At 33.1% G+C, this 12,460-nt stretch overlaps 1 protein-coding gene across 1 annotated transcript in view; it reads left to right on the top strand.

Annotated features, from left to right (window-relative positions):
* Nucleotides 1–12,460, top strand: part of LOC134577697 (uncharacterized) — a 131,032-nt gene that overhangs the window by 51,819 nt on the left and 66,753 nt on the right. Inside the window, exons 6-14 of the mRNA XM_063436559.1 lie at nt 2,500–2,529; nt 3,416–3,445; nt 4,334–4,363; nt 5,249–5,278; nt 6,169–6,198; nt 7,084–7,113; nt 8,005–8,034; nt 9,838–9,867; nt 10,753–10,782. Of these exons, the coding sequence (XP_063292629.1) occupies nt 2,500–2,529; nt 3,416–3,445; nt 4,334–4,363; nt 5,249–5,278; nt 6,169–6,198; nt 7,084–7,113; nt 8,005–8,034; nt 9,838–9,867; nt 10,753–10,782 (270 nt within the window). The remainder of the gene's footprint in view (nt 1–2,499; nt 2,530–3,415; nt 3,446–4,333; nt 4,364–5,248; nt 5,279–6,168; nt 6,199–7,083; nt 7,114–8,004; nt 8,035–9,837; nt 9,868–10,752; nt 10,783–12,460) is intronic.

The raw sequence follows: 12,460 nt of genomic DNA, 5'->3' as shown, positions 1-12,460 counted from the left end.
AGCTGAATTCCGGACCCAAATTGTTAAAATCCAAGTCTGAATTCGTCAAATATGGATCCAAATTGAAAAAAGTTTCGAATTTTTGTAAAACTGGTGCTGTGTGAATATTCTGAATCCTACACTTGGAATTGGGTTCGGATGCAAAAAGCACTGATTTAATTCGGACAACGAATGCATCTGGCAATTGTTAAAGATTCGCTAGGTACGGGCCAATTCTAACTGGAATATTTTAAGTAGAAATAAAGTAGAAAAATGAAAAACCAATCTTAAAATTCATTTTATCTATTACTGAAGTACATCTCATTATTTTCTAAGGACCTAAAGGTGGGATCCTTGGAGGAAAAGGTAATTTACAAATAAATGTACATATTAAAAGCACAGGAAGATTCTGTAGCATTAGCATACCTCTAAAAATGTATAAAAATCACTAACGTTACACCAAATGTTTTGTTTTCTTTTCTAAGTTCTGGAAGGTCTGCTACCTGGAGGAAATGGTAATTTAGAGATAAATGCTAATATTTAAAGTGTAGAGTGATTATCCATATTATTGTAATGCACGGCAGATTATTGATTTTTCTTCAATAAAATAATTACAATATATGAATGCAATTGCGTTATTCTAGAAAAGTGTAAATTTCATTAAAGTTTGTTCCCTATTTCCCAAGGACTGGAAGTTTTGATTCCTGAAGGAAAAGGTAATAAACAAATAAATGTGAATATTTTTCAGTTTTTTTTTTACTAAAGTCCAAATGGCCCCGTATCGAACAGGGCAAAAAAATCTGGTGCTGTACGTGGCCATGTGCACTTCAAAATCCAAACCTTGTTCATGCTGTGTAACAATGTCTGGATTCTGCACTGCAGGCGCTGAATGGGCTTAAATTCAGTCCAAATTTCAGCTTGACCGAACTCTGCCAGACAGCTGAATTCCGGACCCAAATTGTTAAAATCCAAGTCTGAATTCGTCAAATATGGATCCAAATTGAAAAAAGTTTTGAATTTTTGTAAAACTGGTGCTGTGTGAATATTCTTAATCCTACACTTGGAATTGGGTTCGGATGCAAAAAGCACTGATTTAATTCGGACAACGAATGCATCTGGCAATTGTTAAAGATTCGCTAGGTACGGGCCAATTCTAACTGGAATATTTTAAGTAGAAATTAAGTAGAAAAATGAAAAACCAATCTTAAAATTAATTATATCTATTACTGAAGTACATCTCATTATTTTTAAGGACCTAAAGGTGGGATCCTTGGAGAAAAAGGTAATTTACAAATAAATGTACATATTAAAAGCACAGGAAGATTCTGAAGCATTAGCATACCTCTAAAAATGTATAAAAATCACTAACGTTACACCAAATGTTTTGTTTTCTTTTCTAAGTTCTGGAAGGTCTGCTACCTGGAGGAAATGGTAATTTAGAGATAAATGCTAATATTTAAAGTGTAGAGTGATTATCCATATTATTGTAATGCACGGCAGATTATTGATTTTTCTTCAATAAAATAATTACAATATATGAATGCAATTGCGTTATTCTAGAAAAGTGTAAATTTCATTAAAGTTTGTTCCCTATTTCCCAAGGACTGGAAGTTTTGATTCCTGAAGGAAAAGGTAATAAACAATTAAATGTGAATATTTTTCAGGTTTTTTTTTTTACTAATGTCCAAATGGCCCCGTATCGAACAGGGCAAAAAAATCTGGTGCTGTACGTGGCCATGTGCACTTCAAAATCCAAACCTTGTTCATGCTGTGTAACAATGTCTGTATTCTGCACTGCAGGCGCTGAATGGGCTTAAATTCAGTCCAAATTTCAGCTTGACCGAACTCTGCCAGACAGCTGAATTCCGGACCCAAATTGTTAAAATCCAAGTCTGAATTCGTCAAATATGGATCCAAATTGAAAAAAGTTTCAAATTTTTGTAAAACTGGTGCTGTGTGAATATTCAGAATCCTATATTTGGAATTGGGTTCGGATGCATAAGCACTGATTTAATTAGGACAACGAATGCATCTGGCAATTGTTAAAGATTCGCTAGGTATGGGCCAATTCTAACTGGAATATTTTAAGTAGAAATAAAGTATAAAAATGAAAAACCAATCTTAAAATTCATTTTATCTATTACTGAAGTACATCTCATTATTTTTTAAGGACCTAAAGGTGGGATCCTTGGAGGAAAAGGTAATTTACAAATAAATGTACATATTAAAAGCACAGGAAGATTCTGTAGCATTAGCATACCTCTAAAAATGTATAAAAATCACTAACGTTACACCAAATGTTTTCTTTTCTTTTCTAAGTTCTGGAAGGTCTGCTACCTGGAGGAAATGGTAATTTAGAGATGAATGCTAATATTTAAAGTGTAGAGTGATTATCCATATTATTGTAATGCTCGGCAGATTATTGATTTTACTTCAATTAAATAATTACAATATATGAATACAATTGCGTTATTCTAGAAAAGTGTAAATTTCATTAAAGTTTTTTCCCTATTTCCCAAGGACTGGAAGTTTTGATTCCTGAAGGAAAAGGTAATAAACAATTAAATGTGAATATTTTTCAGGTTTTTTTTTTACTAATGTCCAAATGGCCCCGTATCGAACAGGGCAAAAAAATCTGGTGCTGTACGTGGCCATGTGCACTTCAAAATCCAAACCTTGTTCATGCTGTGTAACAATGTCTGGATTCTGCACTGCAGGCGCTGAATGGGCTTGAATTTTGTCCAAATTTCAGCTTGACTGAACTCTGCCATAAAGCTGAATTCTGGACCCAAATTGTTAAAATCCAAGTCTGAATTCGTCAAATATGGATCCAAATTGAAAAAGTTTAGAATTTTTGTAAAACTGGTGCTGTGTGAATATTCTGAATCCTACACTTGGAATTGCGTTCGGATGCAAAAAGCACTGATTTAATTCGGACAATGAATGCATCTGGCAATTGCTAAAGATTCGCTAGGTACGGGCCAATTCTAACTGGAATATTTTAAGTAGAAATAAAGTAGAAAAATGAAAAACCAATCTTAAAATTCATTTTATCTATTACTGAAGTACATCTCATTATTTTTTAAGGACCTAAAGGTGGGATCCTTGGAGGAAAAGGTAATTTACAAATAAATGTACATATTAAAAGCACAGGAAGATTCTGTAGAATTAGCATACATCTAAAAATGTATAAAAATCACTAACGTTACACCAAATGTTTTCTTTTCTTTTCTAAGTTCTGGAAGGTCTGCTACCTGGAGGAAATGGTAATTTAGAGATAAATGCTAATATTTAAAGTGTAGAGTGATTATCCATATTATTGTAATGCTCGGCAGATTATTGATTTTACTTCAATTAAATAATAACAATATATGAATGCAATTGCGTAATTCTAGAAAAGTGTAAATTTCATTAGTTTTTTTCCCTATTTCCCAAGGACTGGAAGTTTTGATTCCTGAAGGAAAAGGTAATAAACAATTAAATGTGAATATTTTTCAGTTTTTTTTTTTTACTAATGTCCAAATGGCCCCGTATCGAACAGGGCAAAAAAATTTGGTGCTGTACGTGGCCATGTGCACTTCAAAATCCAAACCTTGTTCATGCTATGTAACAATGTCTGGATTCTGCACTGCAGGCGCTGAATGGGCTTAAATTCAGTCCAAATTTCTGCCTGACCGAACTCTGCCAGACAGCTGAATTCCGGACCCAAATTGTTAAAATCCAAGTCTGAATTCGTCAAATATGGATCCAAATTGAAAAAAGTTTAGAATTTTTGTAAAACTGGTGCTGTGTGAATATTCTGAATCCTATATTTGGAATTGGGTTCGGATGCATAAGCACTGATTTAATTAGGACAACGAATGCATCTGGCAATTGTTAAAGATTCGCTAGGTACGGGCCAATTCTAACTGGAATATTTTAAGTAGAAATAAAGTATAAAAATGAAAAACCAATCTTAAAATTCATTTTATCTATTACTGAAGTACATCTCATTATTTTTTAAGGACCTAACGGTGGGATCCTTGGAGGAAAAGGTAATTTACAAATAAATGTACATATTAAAAGCACAGGAAGATTCTGTAGCATTAGCATACCTCTAAAAATGTATAAAAATCACTAACGTTACACCAAATGTTTTCTTTTCTTTTCTAAGTTCTGGAAGGTCTGCTACCTGGAGGAAATGGTAATTTAGAGATGAATGCTAATATTTAAAGTGTAGAGTGATTATCCATATTATTGTAATGCTCGGCAGATTATTGATTTTACTTCAATTAAATAATTACAATATATGAATGCAATTGCGTTATTCTAGAAAAGTGTAAATTTCATTAAAGTTTTTTCCCTATTTCCCAAGGACTGGAAGTTTTGATTCCTGAAGGAAAAGGTAATAAACAATTAAATGTGAATATTTTTCAGGTTTTTTTTTTACTAATGTCCAAATGGCCCCGTATCGAACAGGGCAAAAAAATCTGGTGCTGTACGTGGCCATGTGCACTTCAAAATCCAAACCTTGTTCATGCTGTGTAACAATGTCTGGATTCTGCACTGCAGGCGCTAAATGGGCTTAAATTCAGTCCAAATTTCAGCTTGACCGAACTCTGCCAGACAGCTGAATTCCGGACCCAAATTGTTAAAATCCAAGTCTGAATTCGTCAAATATGGATCCAAATTGAAAAAAGCTTCATTTTTTTGTAAAACTGGTGCTGTGTGAATATTCTGAATCCTATATTTGGAATTGGGTTCGGATGCATAAGCACTGATTTAATTAGGACAACGAATGCATCTGGCAATTGTTAAAGATTCGCTAGGTACGGGCCAATTCTAACTGGAATATTTTAAGTAGAAATAAAGTAGAAAAATGAAAAACCAATCTTAAAATTCATTTTATCTATTACTGAAGTACATCTCATTATTTTCTAAGTACCTAAAGGTGGGATCCTTGGAGGAAAAGGTAGTTTACAAATAAATGTACATATTAAAAGCACAGGAAGATTCTGTAGCATTAGCATACCTCTAAAAATTTATAAAAATCACTAACGTTACACCAAATGTTTTCTTTTCTTTTCTAAGTTCTGGAAGGTCTGCTACCTGGAGGAAATGGTAATTTAGAGATAAATGCTAATATTTAAAGTGTAGAGTGATTATCCATATTATTGTAATGCTCGGCAGATTATTGATTTTTCTTCAATTAAATAATAACAATATATGAATGCAATTGCGTTATTCTAGAAAAGTGTAAATTTCACTAGTTTTTTCCCTATTTCCCAAGGACTGGAAGTTTTGATTCCTGAAGGAAAAGGTAATAAACAATTAAATGTGAATATTTTTCAGGTTTTTTTTTACTAATGTCCAAATGGCCCCGTATCGAACAGGGCAAAAAAATCTGGTGCTGTACGTGGCCATGTGCACTTCAAAATCCAAACCTTGTTCATGCTGTGTAACAATGTCTGGATTCTGCACTGCAGGCGCTGAATGGGCTTGAATTTTGTCCAAATTTCAGCTTGACTGAACTCTGCCATAAAGCTGAATTCTGGACCCAAATTGTTAAAATCCAAGTCTGAATTCGTCAAATATGGATCCAAATTGAAAAAGTTTAGAATTTTTGTAAAACTGGTGCTGTGTGAATATTCTGAATCCTACACTTGGAATTGCGTTCGGATGCAAAAAGCACTGATTTAATTCGGACAACGAATGCATCTGGCAATTGTTAAAGATTCGCTAGGTACGGGCCAATTCTAACTGGAATATTTTAAGTAGAAATAAAGTAGAAAAATGAAAAACCAATCTTAAAATTCATTTTATCTATTACTGAAGTACATCTCATTATTTTCTAAGGACCTAAAGGTGGGATCCTTGGAGGAAAAGGTAATTTACAAATAAATGTACATATTAAAAGCACAGGAAGATTCTGTAGCATTAGCATACCTCTAAAAATTGTATAAAAATCACTAACGTTACACCAAATGTTTTTTTTTTTTTTTTTATAAGTTCTGGAAGGTCTGCTACCTGGAGGAAATGGCAATTTAGAGATAAATGCTAATATTTAAAGTGTAGAGTGATTATCCATATTATTGTAATGCTCGGCAGATTATTGATTTTACTTCAATTAAATAATTACAATATATGAATGCAATTGCATTATTCCAGAAAAGTGTAAATTTCATTAAAGTTTTTTCCCTATTTCCCAAGGACTGGAAGTTTTGATTCCTGAAGGAAAAGGTAATAAACAATTAAATGTGAATATTTTTCAGTTTTTTTTTTACTAATGTCCAAATGGCCCCGTATCGAACAGGGCAAAAAAAATCTGGTGCTGTACGTGGCCATGTGCACTTCAAAATCCAAACCTTGTTCATGCTGTGTAACAATGTCTGGATTCTGCACTGCAGGCACTGAATGGGCTTGAATTTTGTCCAAATTTCAGCTTGACTGAACTCTGCCATAAAGCTGAATTCTGGACCCAAATTGTTAAAATCCAAGTCTGAATTCGTCAAATATGGATCCAAATTTAAAAAGTTTAGAATTTTTGTAAAACTGGTGCTGTGTGAATATTCTGAATCCTACACTTGGAATTGCGTTCGGATGCAAAAAGCACTGATTTAATTCGGACAACGAATGCATCTGGCAATTGTTAAAGATTCGCTAGGTACGGGCCAATTCTAACTGGAATATTTTAAGTAGAAATAAAGTAGAAAAATGAAAAACCAATCTTAAAATTCATTTTATCTATTACTGAAGTACATCTCATTATTTTTTAAGGACCTAAAGGTGGGATCCTTGGAGGAAAAGGTAATTTACAAATAAATGTACATATTAAAAGCACAGGAAGATTCTGTAGCATTAGCATACCTCTAAAAATGTATAAAAATCACTAACGTTACACCAAATGTTTTCTTTTCTTTTCTAAGTTCTGGAAGGTCTGCTACCTGGAGGAAATGGTAATTTAGAGATAAATGCTAATATTTAAAGTGTAGAGTGATTATCCATATTATTGTAATGCTCGGCAGATTATTGATTTTTCTTCAATTAAATAATAACAATATATGAATGCAATTGCGTTATTCTAGAAAAGTGTAAATTTCATTAGTTTTTTCCCTATTTCCCAAGGACTGGAAGTTTTGATTCCTGAAGGAAAAGGTAATAAACAATTAAATGTGAATATTTGTCAGTTTTTTTTTTTACTAATGTCCAAATGGCCCCGTATCGAACAGGGCAAAAAAATCTGGTGCTGTACGTGGCCATGTGCACTTCAAAATCCAAACCTTGTTCATGCTGTGTAACAATGTCTGGATTCTGCACTGCAGGCGCTGAATGGGCTTGAATTTTGTCCAAATTTCAGCTTGACTGAACTCTGCCATAAAGCTGAATTCTGGACCCAAATTGTTAAAATCCAAGTCTGAATTCGTCAAATATGGATCTAAATTGAAAAAGTTTAGAATTTTTGTAAAACTGGTGCTGTGTGAATATTCTGAATCCTACACTTGGAATTGCGTTCGGATGCGAAAAGCACTGATTTAATTCGGACAACGAATGCATCTGGCAATTGTTAAAGATTCGCTAGGTACGGGCCAATTCTAACTGGAATATTTTAAGTAGAAATAAAGTAGAAAAATGAAAAACCAATCTTAAAATTCATTTTATCTATTACTGAAGTACATCTCATTATTTTCTAAGGACCTAAAGGTGGGATCCTTGGAGGAAAAGGTAATTTACAAATAAATGTACATATTAAAAGCACAGGAAGATTCTGTAGCATTAGCATACCTCTAAAAATTGTATAAAAATCACTAACGTTACACCAAATGTTTTTTTTTTTTTTTTTATAAGTTCTGGAAGGTCTGCTACCTGGAGGAAATGGCAATTTAGAGATAAATGCTAATATTTAAAGTGTAGAGTGATTATCCATATTATTGTAATGCTCGGCAGATTATTGATTTTACTTCAATTAAATAATTACAATATATGAATGCAATTGCATTATTCCAGAAAAGTGTAAATTTCATTAAAGTTTTTTCCCTATTTCCCAAGGACTGGAAGTTTTGATTCCTGAAGGAAAAGGTAATAAACAATTAAATGTGAATATTTTTCAGTTTTTTTTTTACTAATGTCCAAATGGCCCCGTATCGAACAGGGCAAAAAAAATCTGGTGCTGTACGTGGCCATGTGCACTTCAAAATCCAAACCTTGTTCATGCTGTGTAACAATGTCTGGATTCTGCACTGCAGGCACTGAATGGGCTTGAATTTTGTCCAAATTTCAGCTTGACTGAACTCTGCCATAAAGCTGAATTCTGGACCCAAATTGTTAAAATCCAAGTCTGAATTCGTCAAATATGGATCCAAATTTAAAAAGTTTAGAATTTTTGTAAAACTGGTGCTGTGTGAATATTCTGAATCCTACACTTGGAATTGCGTTCGGATGCAAAAAGCACTGATTTAATTCGGACAACGAATGCATCTGGCAATTGTTAAAGATTCGCTAGGTACGGGCCAATTCTAACTGGAATATTTTAAGTAGAAATAAAGTAGAAAAATGAAAAACCAATCTTAAAATTCATTTTATCTATTACTGAAGTACATCTCATTATTTTTTAAGGACCTAAAGGTGGGATCCTTGGAGGAAAAGGTAATTTACAAATAAATGTACATATTAAAAGCACAGGAAGATTCTGTAGCATTAGCATACCTCTAAAAATGTATAAAAATCACTAACGTTACACCAAATGTTTTCTTTTCTTTTCTAAGTTCTGGAAGGTCTGCTACCTGGAGGAAATGGTAATTTAGAGATAAATGCTAATATTTAAAGTGTAGAGTGATTATCCATATTATTGTAATGCTCGGCAGATTATTGATTTTTCTTCAATTAAATAATAACAATATATGAATGCAATTGCGTTATTCTAGAAAAGTGTAAATTTCATTAGTTTTTTCCCTATTTCCCAACGACTGGAAGTTTTGATTCCTGAAGGAAAAGGTAATAAACAATTAAATGTGAATATTTGTCAGTTTTTTTTTTTACTAATGTCCAAATGGCCCCGTATCGAACAGGGCAAAAAAATCTGGTGCTGTACGTGGCCATGTGCACTTCAAAATCCAAACCTTGTTCATGCTGTGTAACAATGTCTGGATTCTGCACTGCAGGCGCTGAATGGGCTTGAATTTTGTCCAAATTTCAGCTTGACTGAACTCTGCCATAAAGCTGAATTCTGGACCCAAATTGTTAAAATCCAAGTCTGAATTTGTCAAATATGGATCTAAATTGAAAAAGTTTAGAATTTTTGTAAAACTGGTGCTGTGTGAATATTCTGAATCCTACACTTGGAATTGCGTTCGGATGCGAAAAGCACTGATTTAATTCGGACAACGAATGCATCTGGCAATTGTTAAAGATTCGCTAGGTACGGGCCAATTCTAACTGGAATATTTTAAGTAGAAATAAAGTAGAAAAATGAAAAACCAATCTTAAAATTCATTTTATCTATTACTGAAGTACATCTCATTATTTTTTAAGGACCTAAAGGTGGGATCCTTGGAGGAAAAGGTAATTTACAAATAAATGTACATATTAAAAGCACAGGAAGATTCTGTAGCATTAGCATACCTCTAAAAATTGTATAAAAATCACTAACGTTACACCAAATGTTTTCTTTTTTTTTTTAAGTTCTGGAAGGTCTGCAACCTGGAGGAAATGGTAATTTAGAGATAAATGCTAATATTTAAAGTGTAGAGTGATTATCCATATTATTGTAATGCTCGGCAGATTATTGATTTTACTTCAATTAAATAATTACAATATATGAATGCAATTGCGTTATTCCAGAAAAGTGTAAATTTCATTAAAGTTTTTTCCCTATTTCCCAAGGACTGGAAGTTTTGATTCCTGAAGGAAAAGGTAATAAACAATTAAATGTGAATATTTGTCAGTTTTTTTTTTTACTAATGTCCAAATGGCCCCGTATCGAACAGGGCAAAAAAATCTGGTGCTGTACGTGGCCATGTGCACTTCAAAATCCAAACCTTGTTCATGCTGTGTAACAATGTCTGGATTCTGCACTGCAGGCGCTGAATGGGCTTGAATTTTGTCCAAATTTCAGCTTGACTGAACTCTGCCATAAAGCTGAATTCTGGACCCAAATTGTTAAAATCCAAGTCTGAATTCGTCAAATATGGATCTAAATTGAAAAAGTTTAGAATTTTTGTAAAACTGGTGCTGTGTGAATATTCTGAATCCTTCACTTGGAATTGCGTTCGGATGCGAAAAGCACTGATTTAATTCGGACAACGAATGCATCTGGCAATTGTTAAAGATTCGCTAGGTACGGGCCAATTCTAACTGGAATATTTTAAGTACAAATAAAGTAGAAAAATGAAAAACCAATCTTAAAATTCATTAAATCTATTACTGAAGTACATCTCATTATTTTTTAAGGACCTAAAGGTGGGATCCTTGGAGGAAAAGGTAATTTACAAATAAATGTACATATTAAAAGCACAGGAAGATTCTGTAGCATTAGCATACCTCTAAAAATGTATAAAAATCACTAACGTTACACCAAATGTTTTCTTTTCTTTTCTAAGTTCTGGAAGGTCTGCTACCTGGAGGAAATGGTAATTTAGAGATAAATGCTAATATTTAAAGTGTAGAGTGATTATCCATATTATTGTAATGCTCGGCAGATTATTGATTTTTCTTCAATTAAATAATAACAATATATGAATGCAATTGCGTTATTCTAGAAAAGTGTAAATTTCATTAGTTTTTTCCCTATTTCCCAAGGACTGGAAGTTTTGATTCCTGAAGGAAAAGGTAATAAACAATTAAATGTGAATATTTGTCAGTTTTTTTTTTTACTAATGTCCAAATGGCCCCGTATCGAACAGGGCAAAAAAATCTGGTGCTGTACGTGGCCATGTGCACTTCAAAATCCAAACCTTGTTCATGCTGTGTAACAATGTCTGGATTCTGCACTGCAGGCGCTGAATGGGCTTGAATTTTGTCCAAATTTCAGCTTGACTGAACTCTGCCATAAAGCTGAATTCTGGACCCAAATTGTTAAAATCCAAGTCTGAATTCGTCAAATATGGATCTAAATTGAAAAAGTTTAGAATTTTTGTAAAACTGGTGCTGTGTGAATATTCTGAATCCTACACTTGGAATTGCGTTCGGATGCGAAAAGCACTGATTTAATTCGGACAACGAATGCATCTGGCAATTGTTAAAGATTCGCTAGGTACGGGCCAATTCTAACTGGAATATTTTAAGTAGAAATAAAGTAGAAAAATGAAAAACCAATCTTAAAATTCATTTTATCTATTACTGAAGTACATCTCATTATTTTTTAAGGACCTAAAGGTGGGATCCTTGGAGGAAAAGGTAATTTACAAATAAATGTACATATTAAAAGCACAGGAAGATTCTGTAGCATTAGCATACCTCTAAAAATGTATAAAAATCACTAACGTTACACCAAATGTTTTCTTTTCTTTTCTAAGTTCTGGAAGGTCTGCTACCTGGAGGAAATGGTAATTTAGAGATAAATGCTAATATTTAAAGTGTAGAGTGATTATCCATATTATTGTAATGCTCGGCAGATTATTGATTTTTCTTCAATTAAATAATAACAATATATGAATGCAATTGCGTTATTCTAGAAAAGTGTAAATTTCATTAGTTTTTTCCCTATTTCCCAACGACTGGAAGTTTTGATTCCTGAAGGAAAAGGTAATAAACAATTAAATGTGAATATTTGTCAGTTTTTTTTTTTACTAATGTCCAAATGGCCCCGTATCGAACAGGGCAAAAAAATCTGGTGCTGTACGTGGCCATGTGCACTTCAAAATCCAAACCTTGTTCATGCTGTGTAACAATGTCTGGATTCTGCACTGCAGGCGCTGAATGGGCTTGAATTTTGTCCAAATTTCAGCTTGACTGAACTCTGCCATAAAGCTGAATTCTGGACCCAAATTGTTAAAATCCAAGTCTGAATTTGTCAAATATGGATCTAAATTGAAAAAGTTTAGAATTTTTGTAAAACTGGTGCTGTGTGAATATTCTGAATCCTACACTTGGAATTGCGTTCGGATGCGAAAAGCACTGATTTAATTCGGACAACGAATGCATCTGGCAATTGTTAAAGATTCGCTAGGTACGGGCCAATTCTAACTGGAATATTTTAAGTAGAAATAAAGTAGAAAAATGAAAAACCAATCTTAAAATTCATTTTATCTATTACTGAAGTACATCTCATTATTTTTTAAGGACCTAAAGGTGGGATCCTTGGAGGAAAAGGTAATTTACAAATAAATGTACATATTAAAAGCACAGGAAGATTCTGTAGCATTAGCATACCTCTAAAAATTGTATAAAAATCACTAACGTTACACCAAATGTTTTCTTTTTTTTTTTAAGTTCTGGAAGGTCTGCAACCTGGAGGAAATGGTAATTTAGAGATAAATGCTAATATTTAAAGTGTAGAGTGATTATC

The sequence above is a fragment of the Pelobates fuscus genome, chromosome 11 (genome assembly GCF_036172605.1).
Source record: "Pelobates fuscus isolate aPelFus1 chromosome 11, aPelFus1.pri, whole genome shotgun sequence".
NCBI classification, from domain to species: Eukaryota; Metazoa; Chordata; class Amphibia; order Anura; family Pelobatidae; genus Pelobates; species Pelobates fuscus.
The sequence above is the reverse complement of the archived record's forward strand: the minus strand, read 5'-3'. Positions and strand labels throughout refer to the sequence as shown.